We start from the raw sequence: 19,564 nt of genomic DNA on the forward strand, positions 1-19,564 counted from the left end.
AAAAGACAAAGAAAGTCATTACATAATGATAAAAGGGTCAATTCAGCAAGAGGATAAGAAGGGTCAATTCAGCAAGGTGCATATAAATATAAATGCACCCAACCCTGAAGGGCCCAGATATATAAAGCAAATATTATTCAAGCTAAAGAGAGAGATAGACCACAATCCAATAGCTGGAGACTTCAATACTCCACTTTCAGCACTGAACAGATCATCCAGACAGAAAATCAACAAAGAAACATTGGAATTAATCTGCACAATAGACCAAATGGACCTAATAGATATTTACAGAACATTTCATCCAATGGTTGCAGGATGTACATTCTACTCAGCCCATGGATCATTTTCAAAGAATGATATGTTAGGCCACAAAACAAGTCTTAAAACATTCAAAAACACTGAAATAATACCAAGTATCTTTTCTGACCACAATGGAATAAAACTAGAATTCAATTACAAGAGGAATTATGGAAATTATATAAACACATGGAATTTAAACCATATGCTCCTGAATGACCATGTCAGTGTCAATGAAGACATTAAGAAGAAAATTGGAAAATAATAACAGAAACACAACATACCAAAACCTATGGGATATACCAAAAGGGGAGTTTATAGCTGTGTCTATGTCAAAAAAGTAGAAAAACTTCAAATAACTTAAAAACGCATCTTAAAGAATTAGAAAAGAGCAAACTAAACTCAAAATTAGTAGAAGAAAATAAAGATCAGAACTGAAATAAATGAAATTACACTATAGAAAAGATAAAATGAAAAGTTGTTTTTAGAAAAAAACATAAAGAAAACTGACAAACCTTTAGCCAGACTAAGAAAAAAAAAGAAAGAAGACCCAAATAAATACAATCAGAGATAAAAAAGGAGACATGACAACCAGTACCACAGAAATTCAAAGGATCACTAGAGACTACCATGAGCAACTATATGCCAATAAATTGGAATAGTAGGAATGGATAAATTCCTAAACACATACAACCTACCAAGATGGAATCATGAAGAAATATAAAACCTGAACAGACTAATAACAAGTAATGAGATCAAACCTGTAATAAAGTCCCCCAGCAAAGAAAAGCCTAGGACCTGATGCTTCACTGCTGAATTTTGCCAAATATTTAAAGAAGAACTAATACCAATTCTCACAAAGTCTTCCAAAAAATAGAGAAAGGAATACTTCCAAACTCATTCTGTGATGCCGGTATTACCCTGATACTAAAAGCAGACAAAGACACATTAAAAAAGAAAACTACAGGCCCATATCCCTGGTGAAAATTGATGCAAAAATCCTCAACAAAATGCATGCAAACCAAAGTCAACAACACATTTAAAAGGTGATTTATCATGACCAAGTGGGATTCATCCCAGTGATGCAATGATGGTTCAAAATATGCAAATAAATCAGTGTGAAACATCATATCAACAGAATAAAGAACAAAAACCATATGATCATTTCAATTGATGCTGAAAAAGCATTTGATTAAATTCAACACTGAATATAGAAGAAACATATCCAACAAAATAAAAGCCACATATTACAGACTCACAGCTAGTATCACACTAAATGGGGAGAAAATGAAAGCCTTTCCTCTAAGATCTGGAAGGTCATAGAGGCCAAGGGTGCCCAGTTTCCCCACTGTTATTCAATGTAACACTGGAAGTCCTAGCTGGAGCAATCAGAAAAGAGAAAGAAACAAAGGGCATCCAAGTTGGAAAAGCAGAAGTCAAACTCTCCTTGTTTGCAGATGATACGATCTTATATAGGGGAAAACCTAAAGACTCCACCAAAAAACTATTAGAACTGATAAACAAGTAAAGTTACAGAATACAAAATCAACATACAAAAATCAGTAGCATTTCTATATGCCAAGAGTGAACAATATGAAAAAAAATCAAGAAATTAATCTCATTTACAATAGCTACACATAAAATTAAGTACCTAGGAATCAACCTAAGAAGTGAAAGATCTCTATAATAAAAAATATAAAACATTGATGCAAGAAATTGATGAGGACACCAAAAAAATGGAAAGATATTCCATATTACATGAATTGCAAGAATCAATATTGTTAAAATGTCCCCACTACTCAAAGAAATGTACAGAGTCAATGCAGTCCCTATCAGAGTACCAATGACATTCTTCACAGAAATAGAAAAACTATCCTAAAATTTATACTGAGCCACAAAAGACCCAGAATATCCAAAGCTATTCTGGGCAAAAAGAACAAAGCTGGAAGAATCACATTACCTGACTTTAAACTGTATCACAGAACTACAGCAACCAAAATAGCAAAGTAGTCACATAAAAACAGACACATAGACCAGTGGAACAGAATGAGAAATCCAGAAACGAATCCGTACATCTACAGTGAACTCATTTTTGACCAAGGTGCCAAGAACATACATTGGAAAAAGGGCAGGTTCCTCAACAAATGATGCAGGAAAAATTGGATATCTATATGCAGAAGAATAAAACTAGACTCCTATCTTTCACCATATACAAAAATCAAATTAAAATGGATTTCACACTTAAATCTGAGACCTCAAATTATTAAACTACTAAAAGAAAACGCTGTGGAAATTCTCTATTTTATTAGACTGGGCAAAGATTTCTTGAGTAGTACCTTATGAGCACAGACAACCACAGGAAAAATGGACAAATGGGATCATATCAAGTTAAAAAGCTTTTGCACAACAAAGGAATCAACAAAATAATGAAGAGACAACCCACAGAATGGGAGAAAATACTTTTAAACTATCCATCCGACAAGGGATTAATAACTATTAATAGAATATACATGGAGTTCAAACAGCTCTATAGGAAAAAATGTAATAATAATTTAATAATCTGATTTTAAAATGGGCAAAAGATCTGAATAGACATTTCTCAAAAGAAGACATACAAATGGCAACCAGGTTGTATTAGTCAGGGTTCTCTAGAGGGACAGGACTAATAGGATAGATGTATATATGAAAAGGAGTTTATTAAGGAGTATTGACTTACACGGTCACAAGGTGAAGTCCCACAATAGGCCTTCTGCAAGCTGAGGAGCAAGGAAGCCAGTTAGAGTCCCAAAACCTCAAAGGTAGGGAAGCCAACAGTGCAGCCTTCAGTCTGTGGCTGAAGGCCTGAGAAACCCTGGCAAACCACTGGTGTAAGTCCAAGAGTCCAAAAGCTGAAGAACTTGGAGTCTGATGTTCAAGGGCAGGAAGCATCCAGCAAGGGAGAAAGATAAAGGCCGGAAGATTCAGCCAGTCTAGTCCTTCCACGTTCCTCTGCCAGTTTTTATCCTAGCGGCACTGGTAGCTGACTGGATGGTGTCTACCCAGATTGAAGGTGGGACTGGCTCTCCCAGTCCACTGACTCAAATGTTAATCTCCTTCGGCAACAACCTTACAGACACACCCAGGAACAATACTTTGCATCCTTTAATCCAGTAAAGTTGACACTCAATACTAACCATCACACAGGTATATGAAAAAGTGTTTATTATCACTGATCATCAGGGAAATGCAAATCAAAGTGACAATGAGATATCATCTCACTTCAGTTAAAATGGCTTTTTTCCAAAAGACAGGCAATAACAAATGTTGGCAAGGATATGGAGAAAAGGGAACCCTTGTACACTGTTTGCGGGAATGTAAATTAGTACAACCACTATGGAGAACAGTTTGGAAGTTCCTCAAAAAACTAAAAATAGAGCTACCATAAGATTCAGCAATTCCGGTATCCATGGCAGGTGGGGTTCCTGTCCTGTGCTTTGGAGAGCCCCTGCCTCTGTCTCTGTACAGGGGAGCTTCTTCCTTTTTTTCTTCCCACTTCTATCTTGCCTACTAAACTCTGGGTTCCTTAAAACCACTCCATGTATGTCCGTGTCGTTTTGTCTAAGCCGGCATGAGGACAAAGAACCCTGGTGTTCCTCCACTCATCGGAGCCATATCAATAAGTTTTTGTTGAAAGCCAGATGTTAGGTAAAAGGAACTCAGTTTCAGTCACATGTTCATAAAAACTAAAGCAGCACGCAGCTGGAGATCTGAGAATGGACAGACTGCCTCCTCAAGTGGGTCCCTGATCCCCGAGTATCCTGAGAGGCACCCCCCAGTAGCCTGAGAGGCACCCCCCAGTAGGGGCAGACTGACACCTCACACGGCCAGGTACTCCTCTGAGACAAAACTTCCAGAGGAATGATCAGGCAGCAACATTTGCTGTTAACCAATATCTGCTGTTCTGCAGCCTCTGCGGCTGATACCCAGGCAAACAGGGTCTGGAGTGGACCTCCGGCAAACTCCAACAGACCTGCAGCTGAGGGTCCTGACTGTTAGAAGGAAAACTAACAAACAGAAAGGACATCCACACCAAAACCCCATTTGTACGTCACCACCATCAAAGACCAAAGGTAGATAAAACCACAAAGATAGGGAAAAAACAGAGCAGAAAAAATGGAAACTCTAAAAATCAGAGCGCCTCTCCTCCAAAGGAACGCAGCTCCTCACCAGCAACAGAACAATGCTGGATGGAGAATGACTTTGATGAGTTGAGAGAAAAAGGTTTCAGATGATCAAACTACTCTGAGCTAAAGGAGGAAGGTAGAACCAATGGCAAAGAAGTTAAAAACCTTGAAAAAAAATTAGATGAATGGCTAACTAGAATAACCAATGCAGAGAAGTCCTTAAAGGACCTGATGGAGCTGAAAACCAAGGCACAAGAACTATGTGACGAATGCACAAGCCTCAGTAGCCGATTCAATCAACTGGAAGAAAGAGTATCCGTGATGGAAGATCAAATGAATGAAATGAAGTGAGAAGAAAAGTTTAAAGAAAAAAGAATAAAAAGAAACGACAAAACCTCCAAGAAATATGGGACTATGTGAAAAGACCAAATCTACGTCTGATTGGTGTACCTGAAAGTAACAGGGAGAATGGAACCAAGTCGGAAAACACTCTGCAGGATATTATCCAGGAGAACTTCCCAATCTAGCAAGGCAGGCCAACATTCAACTTCAGGAAATACAGAGAACGCCACAAAGATACTCCTCGAGAAGAGCAACTCCAAGACACATAATTGTCAGATTCACCAAAGTTGAAATGAAGGAAAAAATGTTAAGGGCAGCCAGAGAGAAAGGTCGGGTTACCCACAAAGGGAAGCCCATCACACTAACAGCTGGTCTCTCGGCAGAAACTCTGCAAGCCAGAAGAGAGTGGGGGCCAATATTCAACATTCTTAAAGAAAAGAATTTTCAACCCAGAATTTCATATCCAGCCAAACTAAGCTCCATAAGTGAAGGAGAAATAAAATCCTTTACAGAGAAGCAAATGCTGAGAGATTTTGTCACCACCAGGCCTGCCCTAAAAGAGCTCCTGAAGGAAGCACTAAACATGGAAAGGAACAACTGGTACCAGCCACTGCAAAAACATGCCAAATTGTAAAGACCATCGAGGCTAGGAAGAAACTGCATCAACTACAGAGCAAAATAACCAGCTAACATCATAATAACAGGATCGAATTCACACATAACGATATTAACCTGAAATGTAAATGGGCTAAATGCTCCAATTAAAAGACACAGACTGGCAAATTGGATAAAGAGTCAAGACCCATCAGTGTGCTGTATTCAGGAAACCCATCTCACGTGCAGAGACACACATAGGCTCAAAATAAAGGGATGGAGGAAGATCTACCAAGCAAATGGAAAACAAAAAAGGGCAGGTGTTGCAATCCAAGTCTCTGATAAAACAGACTTTAAACCAACAAAGACCAAAGGAGACAAAGAAGGCCATTACAAAATGGTAAAAGGATCAATTCAACAAGAAGAGCTAACTATCCTAAATATATATGCACCCAATACAGGAGCACCCAGATTCATAAAGCAAGTCCTTAGAGACTTAGAAAGAGACTTAGACTCCCACACAATAATAATGGGAGACTTTAATACCCCACTGTCAACATTAGACACATCAACAAGACAGAAAGTTAACAAGGATATCCAGGAATTGAACTCAGCTCTGCACCAAGTGGAACTAATAGACATCTACAGAACTCTCCACCCCAAATCAACAGAATATACATTCTTCTCAGCACCACACCGCACTTATTCCAAAATTGACCACATAGTTGGAAGTAAAGCTCTCCTCAGCAAATGTAAAAGAACAGAAATTATAACAAACTGTCTCTCAGACCACAGTGCAATCAAACTAGAACTCAGGATTAAGAAACTCACTCAAAACCGCTCAACTACATGGAAATGGAACAACCTGCTCCTGAATGACTACTGGATACATAAGGAAATGAAGGTAGAAATAAAGATGTTCTTTGAAACCAATGAGAACTAAGACACAACATACCAGAATCTATGGGACACATTCAAAGCAGTGTGTCGAGGGAAATTTATAGCACTAAATGCCCACAAGAGAAAGCAGGAAAGATCTAAAATTGACACCCTAACATGACAATTAAAAGAACTAGAGAAGCAAGAGCAAACACATTCAAAAGCTTGCAGAAGGCAAGAAATAACTAAGATCAGAGCAGAACTGAAGGACATAGAGACATAAAAAACCCTTCAAAAAATCAATGAATCTAGGAGCTGGTTTTTCGAAAAGTTCAACAAAATTGATAGATCGCTAGCAAGACTAATAGAGAAGAAAAGAGAGAAGAATCAAATAGACACAATAAAAAATGATAAAGGGGACATCACCACCTATCCCACAGAAATACAAACTACCATCAGAGAATACTATAAGCACCTCTATGCAAATAAACTAGAAAATCTAGAAGAAATGGAAAAATTCCTCAACACATACACCCTCCCAAGACTAAACCAGGAAGAAGTTGAATCTCTGAATAGACCAATAACAGGCTCTGAAATTGAGGCAATAATTAATAGTTTACCAACCAAAAAAAGTCCAGGACCAGATGGATTCACAGCCGAATTCTACCAGAGATACAAGGAGGAGCTGGTACCATTCCTTCTGAAACAATTCCAAACAATAGAAAAAGAGGGAATCCTCCCTAACTCATTTTATGAGGCCAGTATCATCCTGATACTAAAGCCTGACAGAGACACAACAAAAAAAGAGAATTTTAGACCAATATCCCTGATGAACATCAATGCAAAAATCCTCAATAAAATACTGGTAAACCGAATCCAGCAGCACATCAAAAAGCTTCTCCACCATGATCATCAAGTGGGCTTCATCCCTGGGATTCAAGGCTAGTTTAACATATGGAAATCAATAAACATAATCCAGCATATAAACAGAACGACAAAAACCATATGATTATCTCAATAGATGCAGAAAAGGCCTTTGACAAAATTCAACAACACTTCATGCAAAAACTCTCAATAAATTAGGTATTGAGGGGACGTATCTCAAAATAATAAGAGCTATCTATGACAAACCCACACCACTATCACACTGAATGGGCAAAAACTGGAAGCATTCCCTTTGAAAACTGGCACAAGACAGGGATGCCCTCTCTCACCACTCCTATTCAACATAGTGTTGGAAGTTCTGGCCAGGGCAATCAGGCAGGGGAAGGAAATAAAGGGTATTCAATTAGGAAAATAGGAAGTCAAATTGTCCGTTTGCAGATGACATGATTGTATATCTAGAAAACCCCATCGTCTCAGCCCAAAATCTCCTTAAGCTGATAGGCAACTTCATTAAAGTCTCAGGATACAAAATCAATGTGCAAAAATCACAAGCGTTCTTATACACCAATGACAGACAAACAGCCATATCATGAGTGAACTCCCATTCACAATTGCTTCAAAGAGAATAAAATACCTAGGAATCCAACTTACAAGGGATGTGAAGGACCTCTTCAAGGAGAACTACAAACCACTGCTCAAGGAAATAAAAGAGGATACAAACAAATGGAAGAACATTCCATGCTCATGGGTAGAAAGAATCAATATCGTGAAAATGGCCATACTGCCCAAGGTAATTTATAGATTCAATGCCATCCCCATCAAGCTACCAATGACTTTCTTCACAGAATTGGAAAAAACTACTTTAAAGTTCATATGGAACCAAAAAAGAGCCCGCATTGTCAAGTCAATCCTAAGCCAAAAGAACAAAGCTGGAGGCATCACGCTACCTGACTTCAAACTATACTACAAGGCTACAGTAACCAAAACAGCATGGTACTGATACCAAAACAGAGATATAGATCAATGGAACATAACAGAGCCCTCATAAATAATGTCCCATATCTACAACCATCTGATCTTTGAGAAACCTGAGAAAAACAAGCAATGGGGAAAGGATTCCCTATTTAATAAATGGTGCTGGGAAAACTGGCTAGCCATATGTAGAAAGCTGAAACTGGATCTGTTCCTTACACCTCATACAAAAATTAATTCAAGATGGATTAAAGACTTAAATGTTAGACCTAAAACCATAAAAACCCTAGAAGAAAACCTAGGCAATACCATTCAGGACATAGGCATGGCCAAGGACTTCATGTCTAAAACAACAAAAGCAATGGCAACAAAAGCCAAAATTGACAAATGGGATCTAATTAAACTAAAGAGCTTCTGCACAGCAAAAGTAATACCATCAGAGTGAACAGGCAACCTACAGGATGGGAGAAAATTTTTGCAATCTACTCATCTAACAAAGGGCTAATATCCAGAATCTACAATGAACTCAGTCTGATTTACAAGAAAAAAACAAACAACCCCATCAAAAAGTGGGCGAAGGATATGAACAGACACTTCTCAAAAGAAGACATTTATGCAGCCAAAGACACATGAAAAAATGCTCATCATCACTGGCCATCAGAGAAATGCAAATCAAAACCACAATGAGATACCATCTCACACCAGTTAAATGGCGATCATTAAAAAGTCAGGAAGCAACAGGTGCTGGAGAGGATGTGGAGAAATAGGAACACTTTTACACTGTTGGTGGGACTGTAAACTAGTTCAGCCATTGTAGAAGTCAGTGTGGTGATTCCTCAGGGATCTAGAACTAGAAATACCATTTGACCCAGCCATCCCATTACTGGGTATATACCCAAAGGATTATAAATCATGCTGCGATAAAGACACATGCACACGTATGTTTATTGTGGCACTATTCACAATAGCAAAGACTTGGAACCAAGCCAAATGTCCAACAATGATAGACTGGATTAAGAAAATGTGGCACATATACACCATGGAATACTATGCAGCCATAAAAAGTGATGAGTTCATGTCCTTTGTAGGAACATGGATGAAGCTGGAAACCATCATTCTCAGCAAACTATCGCAAGGAGAAAAAACTAAACACCGCATGTTCTCACTCATAGGTGGGAATTGAACAATGAGAACACATGGACACAGGAAGGGGAACATCATACACCGGGTCTGTTGTGGGGTGGGGGGAGGGGGAGGGATAGCATTAGGAGATATACCTAATGTTAAATGACGAGTTAATGGGTGCAGCACACCAACACGGCACATGTATACATATGTAACTAACCTGCACGTTGTGCACATGTACCCTAAAACTTAAAGTATTAAAAAAAAAAGATTCAGCAATTCCACTGTTAGGTATATACCCAAAAGAAAGGAAATCAGTATACTGAAGACATATCTGCACTCTGTGTTTATTGAAGCACTATTCACAATAACCAAAATTTGGAAGCAACCCAAGTGTCTGGAAACAGATGAATGGATAAAGAAAAGGTGGTATATATACAAAATGGAGTACTATTCGGCCATAAAAGAGAATGAGATCTTGTCATCTGCAACAACATGGATAGAACTGCAGGTCATTATGTTAAGTAAAAAAACCAGGCACAAAAACACAAACTTCATATGTTCTCATTTATTTGTGGGAGGTAACATTTGAAGCAAGTGAAATCATGGAGATAGACAGTAGAAGGATAATAACCAGAGGATAGGAGGAGTAGTGGAGAGAATGGGGGAGAGAGAAGAAGAAGTGGTTGATGGGTACAAAAAACAGAATGAATAAGGTCTAGTATTTGATAGCTGAATGGGGTGACCATACCTAACAATAATTTAATTTTACATTTAAAAATAACTAAAAGATTATCATTGGATTATTTTTAACACAAAGGATAAGTGCTTGAGGCTATGGATACGTTTACCTTGATGTGATTATTTTATATTGTATGCCTGCATTAAAATATCTCATGTACCCCATAAATATATACACCTACTATCTATCTACAAAAATTAAAAACTAACAATATTTTAAAAAAGTATTAACCTCCTGAAGGAAGTCATGTCTTATATTAAAAAAAAAAAGATAGGATATCTCTTTTAAAAAATAAAAGGTAAGGGAACCTGGGCACTCAAAAGTTTGATAATTTACCAATGGTCATTTAGATTAGTCCATACACTTTTCCTTTTGACAATATTTTTATTAACTCTATAGGTAGTGAGAGTTTAAAAAATTGTTGGCAGCTAGAATAAAGAAAATCTGCACTGGAATTAGCTTCTGCAGTAGATTACATTATATCACTTTTACTTTACTTTTGTTAAATGATTCACTGCTTTAGAATTGCTATAGTTTTACCTCAAGGCTTTTCTTTATATGTTCAAGATGTATATTACAATTTTGCAGAATTTCAAGGACTCCTGCAGAAGTGGTTATCTGCAAAGCATTCTGTTTGTTTTGTATTTTTGACATTATTTTTTTCCACATGGAAATCACTTGAGAGAAAAGTTCTGTTTCTGCTGGGAGTTGCCTTTAGAAAAAAAGTTAGATGTCATTTTATTTTTTTGAAGGCACTATGATTAAAATCTATAATGTAATGCATTGCCACGGAATACTGTTTGAGTTATAAAACATTTGATGTTAAATTTTCTTGATAAATCATCAAAGATACTTTTTAAGTGCCTATTATGTACAAGTGATGCACATGGTAAGAAATGGATAAATTAGACACAACAACCATCATTTAACAAGATTATACTTAGTATACAGTGGAAGACAGATATATAGAAATTCTGCATAAGGTAAGTAGAAATAATCTGTGTCCTAAGAAATGTAATAAAACAAAGGGTTACTGACGATCTAGAGCAGAAATGGGATCTGTCAAGAGCTTCTTGGAGAAGACGTTATTTAATCTGTGTTTTAAAGGAGTAGAGCTTTGATGTGAATAGAAGACAGAGGGGGCATTCAGCTTAGAAGCAAGAATACAGAGGTTATGTATAAAAACACTGAAGTTCTATTAATGGTTATCTCATCTTAGAGGATAAGAAAATGTAAGGTCCATGTCAGCCTTGGTGTATAAATTTTCCTTTACAGAAGATTATCATTATTTTCTCCCTTTGGAAAAGGGAAGCAAAACCCACATGTGATGTGATAGCCATTAATATATTAATTTTAGTTTTGTTTCTGTTGTTGTTGGAATTGAATGAGAGAAATAGTTTCTATAATTATATAGTTGCATTATTTCTTTTTTTTCTGTTCACCTATATTTCCCACCCCTCTCCCACCCTAGCCTCAACCTGATTCAAACTCCTCTTGGCTCTGAAGTTGAAGAGGGGAGGAATTTAGAGGGACTTTTTTCTTCACTCAGCTAGTGTTACTTTGAATCCTCTTTTGCCTCTTGCATGCCCTCTGTCATGGCAGGTATCCATAAAGTATATTGCTGGAGATTTCAGAGTACCCCAACAGGAACCTCTATATCGCACCATTCATTGGCTCTCGCCAGCTGACCTCTTACAACCATTCCTTAAGCTCCTGCTCTAAGTAGTATACTTCTGGGATTCCCTTGTTCTGCCATTTTTGGGTGGAGATCTTTCAAGATGGCTCTAGCTTGGAAACCCCTACTATGTCTGTCAGGATTTCTCAGTTTCTGCACTGCTGACATTTTGGACTACATAATTCTGGTTGGTGTGGGGGGCTGGGGGTAGGGAGAGGTTCTGGTGCATTGTAGAATGTTTAACAATATCCTGGCCTGTACCCACTAGATGCCAGTAGTATCCCCTCAGTTGTGACAAGTAAAAATCTTTCCAGACTTTGTGAAATGTCTCCCAGAGGTAAAAAAATTACCGCTGGTTGAAAACCACTGGTCTAAGATAACCATGTATTCCTGCACTTCTTCCTTGCCCTGTTATTAAAGGCTGCTTTAGAATTCTCCAGAGAAGAGGCAAGCGCTAGTTTCTAATGTCCCTACACTCTAGGGAAATACATGTCAAGATTTCCCAAGACCACTTCCACTATTATCTCATTCTCTATCTTGCGTGATGGACCTAAAAGTTTTCTGTAGCTCAGCAAAAATCCTGTCAAGGAGGAGACTTCAGTCTCACCTTCTCTTAAGCACCCTTCCAATATCTCTGGGATGTCCTAGCACAGCCCTCATAGTTAGTTTGGAGCTCTGGTAAATGGCATTGCATTCTATACTCTCATATATTCCCGTTAGAGAGTCTGCCCCTTTAATGAATCTCTTGTCCCATTCTTCTCCTTCATGCTTTCTCCCTGGTATCAGGGCTCATCATCCTGCTCCATTACTCAAAGGCAGATCCACTATAGACCCACTTTTTCTTTTCTTTAGACCTATTAGATAGATGCCTTCAGAATCCATAGTTGAAAACATCTTTTTCAACTTCAGAAAATCCTATAAAGGAACAATTTAGTGACACTTTGAACTCTCTTGCCTAGAATTCTAATCTTTAGTAAAAGGTAGTATTAAAGTTTAAACTTAAGGCTCAAAGTTGTTGTATCCATAAGGACATACACCTTAGGTATGTGGTTTCACCTTTGAGAACTTTCAGAATAACTACCTATCAATCAAATAGAATAAACCCAAGCATTCATATGATAAGAAATATACATGTATAACACAAATGGATATTGTTCCCCACAAAGCAATACTCAAATTTAAACAGTTCCCTTTTGTAATCTAATGGCTTCCCTTTGTCTCCAAAATAAAATACAAAATACTTGACATATTATTCAAGATTTTCCATTGCTATAATAGGCCTTTCAAATACACACCCAATGTTTTCCTACCTTATTTCAGAATGGCTCCTAAACTAGCTTGTATGATTTGCTGTCAATAGTTTAAATTCTGCCTAATTTATTTGTCTCAACTTGAGCACCCTTAAGGCCAATCACTTTACAAAGTTAGAGGTCAATGAATTTGAATGGTATGGTGTTTTTTAAAGGTAGAATTTTTAACAACTGCCCAGGCCCTCTATTCTTCCATCTGGCTCAAAGTAATAGTAATAAATTGTTTTTTTTTTTTCTTGAAACAGTCTCTCTCTGTGGTATGGATCAGGCTGGAGTGCCATCGTGCAGTCACGGCTCATTGCAGCCATGGCCTTCTGGATCCAAGCCGTCCTCTCACCTCAACCTCCCAAGTAGCTGGGTGGGACCACAGGCATGTGCTACTAAACCTGGCGGTTTTGTTTGTTTGTTTGTTTTTAAGACATGAGGTTTCCCTATGTTGCCCAAGATGGCCTCAAACTCCTGTGCTCAGGTGATCTTGGGCTCCCAAAGTGTTGGGATTACAGGCATGAGCCACCACACTCAGCCTAAGAAATTCTTATTAACGTATGAATGCTACTAAAAACATGTTTATTATTCACATCAAAACCACACTAATATTCCAGAACGAAAGAAACACATAATATTGTAGTTTTGGGATTATAATGATGTATCTGACACTTTTTTTTTTTTATACAGAGTCTCGCTCTGTCGCCCAGGCTGTAGTGCAGTGGCACAATTTTGGCTCACTGCATCCTCCACCTCCCAGGTTCAAGTGATTCTCCTGCCTCAGCCTCCCGAGTAGCTGGGATTGCAGATGCCCACCACCACGCCCACCTTATTTTTGTATGTTTAGTAAAGACAGGGTTCCACCATGTTGGCCAGGCTGGTCTTGAACTCCTGACCTCAAGTGATCCACCTGCCTCAGCCTCCCAAAATGCTGAGATTACAGGCGTGAGTGAACGTGCCCAGCCAATAATGATGTATTAACACTTCTTTCTTAGCTCTTTATATTTTTATACCAATAGTCAAGTAATAAGGCTTACAAAAATGATGTTCATAATCTTTTATGAAAGAAAAATAATAATGATTCAGCAAATTATACCCCTATGTCTGTAGGTAGGATAGGATAGTTTGACTGTTCATTGAAGAAATGATTTCTCAAGAATTAAAGAAAATAAATTACTCACAATGCATTTTTAACCTGTATATGGTATATTTTAGGTATTTTACCTTCGTATTTCTGAAGAATGAAAGACTGGTTCAAGATAAAGCCAATTTCTTTGACAATTCATCCATTCCTCAAGGGTGTAAGAGAAGAGAGTCAAGTTTTGATCCCATTCATTCACAAGATCCTACAATGATAAAAACATATACACATACAAATCTAAATATATAAAATTATTCTTTAAGAGTTACATAACAGAAACAGATCAAAGGTGATTATCAGTCATTGACATACAGAAAATAATTAATAGAAGGTCACATAAATGAATACAGATCTAATTATATTTAGTTTTAGGAGAGGTTTAAGATGTCCTGTTCATCCATTTTCTGTCATATTTATTATACAACATGCAAATCTTTTTGTAAAAGATTTGAGTAACACACATATATATGTAGAAATTAACATGAATGTCTAGCACTTAACACTTATTTCCTACTCTTATCACAGAGGAAACATAACCAGGAATGTGATATGCATATTATTTCAGTCCTTTCTTTAAGCATAATTTCACATATAGATGCACATATAATATCCTTAATGTATTACATAAATATAAATACAACCATATTATATACATTGTTTTATAACTTGCATTTCATAACAAATAATGTCTTCTAGAGAGGTTTTATGTCAGTACTTATACGTCTTCTTCAATATTTTAATGATTTCAGGAAATTCCATTGTATGCCTATAATGTCTTTTTCCAACTGCTATGCTTATTAAAGTAATAGGAAAATGGTTAAAAATAAATTAATACTAAAAGGCTTATTTGGAAACCAGTGGACTTGTCCATCCCCTAACTCTCTGGTTCCTCATGGGGAACCATTTATAACTCATTTATATTTGACTTCTGGTACTTACCTTCATATTTTTTACTTTTTAACTTTATTTTATATTTCAATAGCTTTATTAAGGTATCACTGATACACAAGAAACTGCACATATTTAAAGTATAGAATTTTGGCCAGGCACGGTGGCTCACACCTGTAATCCCAGCACTTTGGGAGGCTGAGGCGTGCAGGTCACTTGAGGTCAGGAGTTTGAGACCAGCCTGGCCAACGTGGTGAAACCCCGTCTCCACTAAAAACACAACAACAACAACAACAACAAATTAGTCAGGCATGGTGGCAGTGCCGGTAATCCCAGATACTCGGGAGGCAGAGGCAGGGGAAATGCCTGAACCCAGGAGGTGGAGTTTGCAGTGGGTGGAGACTGCACCACGGCACTCCAGCCTGGGTGACAAAGCAAGATACCATCTCAAAAATAAATAAATTAATTAAAGTATACAATTTTATGAATTTTAACATGTTCTACCTGTGAAATGATCACCACAATCAAGATAACAAACATATCCATTACCCTGAAAGTGTTCTTTGTGTCCTGTTGGAATTACTTCCTCCTATCCCTCCCTACCCTACCACCAGGCAACCACTGATCTACTTTCTGAAACTATAGTTTGTATTTTCCAGAATTTTATATAAACAGAATCATACAACATGTATTCACTTTGCTCTGACTTCTTTCACTTAGCATAATTATTTTGAGATTGATCCATATTGTTACATATATCAATAGTTCATTCCCTTTTTCTGTATAACTTTTAGGTTCAGGAGTACATGTGCAGGTTATACAAGTAAATTGCGTGTCACAGGGATTTGGTATACAGATTATTTTGTTACCCAGGTAATAACATAGCACACAATAGGTAGCTTTTTTATCCTCACCCTTCTCCCACCCTCCACCTTCAAGTACGCCCCGGTGTCTGTTGTTCCATTCTTCGTGTCCATGTGTACTCAATGTTTAGCTCCCATTTATGAGTGAGAACATGCAATATTTGGTTTACTGTTCCTGTCTTAGTTTGCTTAGGAAAATGACCTCCATCTCCATCCAAGATGCTACAAAGAACATGATCTCATTCTTCTTTTATGGCTGCATAGTATCCCTTGGGGTATATGTACCACATTTTCTTTATCCAGTCTACTGTTGATGGGCATTTAGGTTAATTCCACGTCTTTGCTATTGTGAATAGTGCTGTGATGAACATAAGCGTGCATGTGTCTTTATGATAGAACAATTTTATATTCCTTTGGGTATATACTCAATAATGGGATTGCTAGGTTGAATGGTAGTTCTGTTTTAGGTACTTTGAGAAATCACCACACTAATTTACATCCCCAGCAGCAATGTATAAGTATTCCCTTTTCTCTGCAACCTCACTGGCATCTGTTATTTTTTGACCTTTTAATAATGGACATTCTGACTGGTGTGAGGTGGTATCTTATTGTGGTTTTGATTTGTATTTCTCTCATGATTAGTGATGAGAAATTTTTCAAAATTTCCTTCTATGGATAGTGCTTTTGGTGCCATATTGAAGAAATCTGCCTAAAGCAAGGTCACAAAAATATCTCTTATGTTTTTTCTCAAAGTTTTATAGTTTTAGGTTTTGCATTTAGGTCCATAATCCTTTTATGTGTTAAATGTTTGTGTATGTTTTAAGATGTGGCTTAAGAGTTTTTTGTTTGTTTTGCATATGATTGTTCAATTATGCTAGCACAATTTCTTTAAAAATTGGCTGTTTTTTCTCTGAATTATCTTTGCATATTTGTTGAAAATCAGTTGTCCATATGTATGTGGGTCTATTTCTGTACTCTCTCTTTCTTGTCTATCTTTAAACCAAAAAATACTGTTTTGATAACTGTGGCCTTATAATGAGCCTCTGAATAGGTAGTTTTAATGCTCCAACTTTGTTCTTCTTTTTTTTGCTGTGCAGAAGCTTTCTAGCTTAATTAGGTCCCATTTGTCCCATTTGTCAATTTTTGTTTACATTACAATTGCTTTTGGTGACTTTGTTATGAAATCTTTGCCTTGGCCCCTAGAATGGTATTTCCTAGGTTATTTTCCAGGGTTTTTACAGATTTAGGTTTTACAGTTAAGTCTTTAATCCATGTTTAGTTGATTTTTGTATATGTTGAAAGGAAGGGTTCCAGTTTCAATCTTCTGCATATGGCTAGCCAGTTATTCCAGTTATTCCATAGAATATAAAATTCTTTCCCTATGCCTTGTTTTTGTCAACTTTGTCAAAGATCAGATGGTCGTAGGTATGCGGCTTTATTTCTGGGCTCTCTATTCTGTTCCACTGTTCTATGTCTCTGCTAAAAATACAAAAATTAGCTGGGCGTGGTGGCGGGCGCCTGTAGTCCCAGCTACTCGGGAGGCTGAGGCAGGAGAATGGCGTGAACCCAGGAGGCGGAACTTGCAGTGAGCCGAGACAGCACCACTGCACTCCAGCCTGGGTGACGGAGTAAGACTCTGTCTCAAATAATAATAATAATAATTATTATTATTATTATTAGGTGTATTACCACCTGTGGGGTTGCACAGTGAGGGACTATCAGGGAACACTGTACACTGGTGATAAGCCATGGTTATAAGGTCATATTTTTCTATGATCTAAATTTATCTTTTCTGCCAAAATTAAACTTTGACATTTTCTCATGAACAATTAAGGCTTCTACAAAAAGTTATTTTTGGTATTCAAACTAGTAAATATTCATTTTAATTTTTATATAAGTATATGAATGATTTATACAATTCAAAGGCAAACTGTAGACTGCAAAAGATTGAAATAATAAATAAAACTACAGAAAAAGAAAACATTTTTCCTTTGCCATAATACTTACCTTAATGGGCCCAATGTGGGGAGATCCTTTAATTGTTGCAAGTATGACTTGAGACTCTTCTAACTGAGCTGATATGTCATCTATAGATGGAATTATGAAGATAGAGTAAATCTCTGTGTGGTGAAGAATTAAATGCAAAGGAGTAGTGTTCCAAAAATCAATAATCTTAAATAGCATTTTTTCAAGAGCAGCTTCATTAGTTGCTGAGGTTGACATATCATTTATTTCATTTTCATACTGAAACATCTAAAATGAACAAAGTATTCTTTAGTATCCAGTATAGCAAATAATTCCTGATATGTCCAAAATGGAAATTTTAAATGCAAGTTTTGAAAGGCACATCAAAAATATTGAAGATCTAATTCCAGTTAGGTTTATATCCTTACCAGCAACTTCATGGTCTAACCTTCATGACATATCCCTTTGCACTTTAAAATCATCCTATTTCACGTTTTTCATAATCAGTGAAAATTTCCAACTTTCCTCTGATTCTAGCCAGTTATAAAGAGTATACACCTTCTGTATATGTGTAGGTGGTATTATTTCCTTCAGCATTCTTTCCTCTGCCCTAATGCCAACTGCTTAATTACTCTGTGACACGCTTTTACTTATTGTTTTATCCCTGGTAGATAAGACTCTACCACCATTCCTATATGTCATCTCGATGATGTTAAAGAATAATGCCCAATCCCTATGTTTTAGTAATGCAACTCAGTGGGGATTATGAACAGATATGACTAGTTTTCATCATTTCTCTTATATGCTTGCCAAAGATGAATTATTAAGGATGGTGGGATCAGTTACTTCTTATGGCCTTAAGCAACAGCTTTGGGAAAGAAGCCTACCTTTTGACATAGATTATTCAGCCAAAGGCAGATAAGGAACTATAGAACCATCAAAGTTCGTGCCTAATGCTAACATTCTGAGATTGCTAAAAATTAAATCCAGCAGACACTGATAATGTGTAAAGCAAAATTTCAGTGAAGTGAATCTAGCCTTGTCAAGTCTTTATGGTTAAAGTATGGGACCTGACTGACAAATAGTCAGATCTTCCAACTGACTTGATAATAGCTGGGTGGTTTCAGCTGAATCTTGATGATTGTAGTTAATTGTCTAACTTTATTATAAAGCATATGGCTTTCCAAAGTGAAAATTATCAACCATAAAATGATAGTGTTCATCATATCATACCATTGAGCTCTTGCTCTTAATTTACTTCATGAAATGCTTTTCATGTGGTAGGTTTTTCAGAGCCTGCACAACATCTTGGACAAAATAGTTGTCATATAACTGCAAGCCATCATACTTTGTTCATTTAATAGAACTTCTAATATGACCTATCTTGGAAAGTTTTGCAGCATGACCACCACCTCTGGGTCAATCCTCCAAAATGCAAGTTTTAATAAATGAAGGCTGAGTTTCTGCGCCAAATCCTGTCCATTTTGGCATCTACATTATATTGGATACATTGTCAAATTTCTACAGGATGGCCAAAATCATCCAGGAACTCTTAGAGTTCACTTGAAATTACCAGCTGATTGCCTCCTTATCCCTTCTATTATTATAATTATCTTCAAGAAGAAGAAGGGGTTCCTCTAACTCCTCACTACAGTATTTCAAAGGCTGAAGACCTTGTTCACTTTTGTTCACATGTCAAACTGTCCTAATTGGGAACCTCTAAAAAATGCATGGGACT

At 37.1% G+C, this 19,564-nt stretch overlaps 1 protein-coding gene across 1 annotated transcript in view; it reads right to left on the minus strand.

The window, feature by feature from the left end:
• The window catches only part of DNAH14 (dynein axonemal heavy chain 14), a 458,298-nt gene that overhangs the window by 285,159 nt on the left and 153,575 nt on the right, over positions 1-19,564 (minus strand). Inside the window, exons 21-23 of the mRNA XM_054659353.2 lie at positions 17,869-18,114; positions 14,194-14,315; positions 10,540-10,711 (exon numbers count right to left, since the gene is read on the minus strand). Of these exons, the coding sequence (XP_054515328.1) occupies positions 10,540-10,711; positions 14,194-14,315; positions 17,869-18,114 (540 nt within the window). The remainder of the gene's footprint in view (positions 1-10,539; positions 10,712-14,193; positions 14,316-17,868; positions 18,115-19,564) is intronic.

Source organism: Pan troglodytes, chromosome 1 (genome assembly GCF_028858775.2).
Source record: "Pan troglodytes isolate AG18354 chromosome 1, NHGRI_mPanTro3-v2.0_pri, whole genome shotgun sequence".
Classification (NCBI taxonomy): Eukaryota; Metazoa; Chordata; class Mammalia; order Primates; family Hominidae; genus Pan; species Pan troglodytes.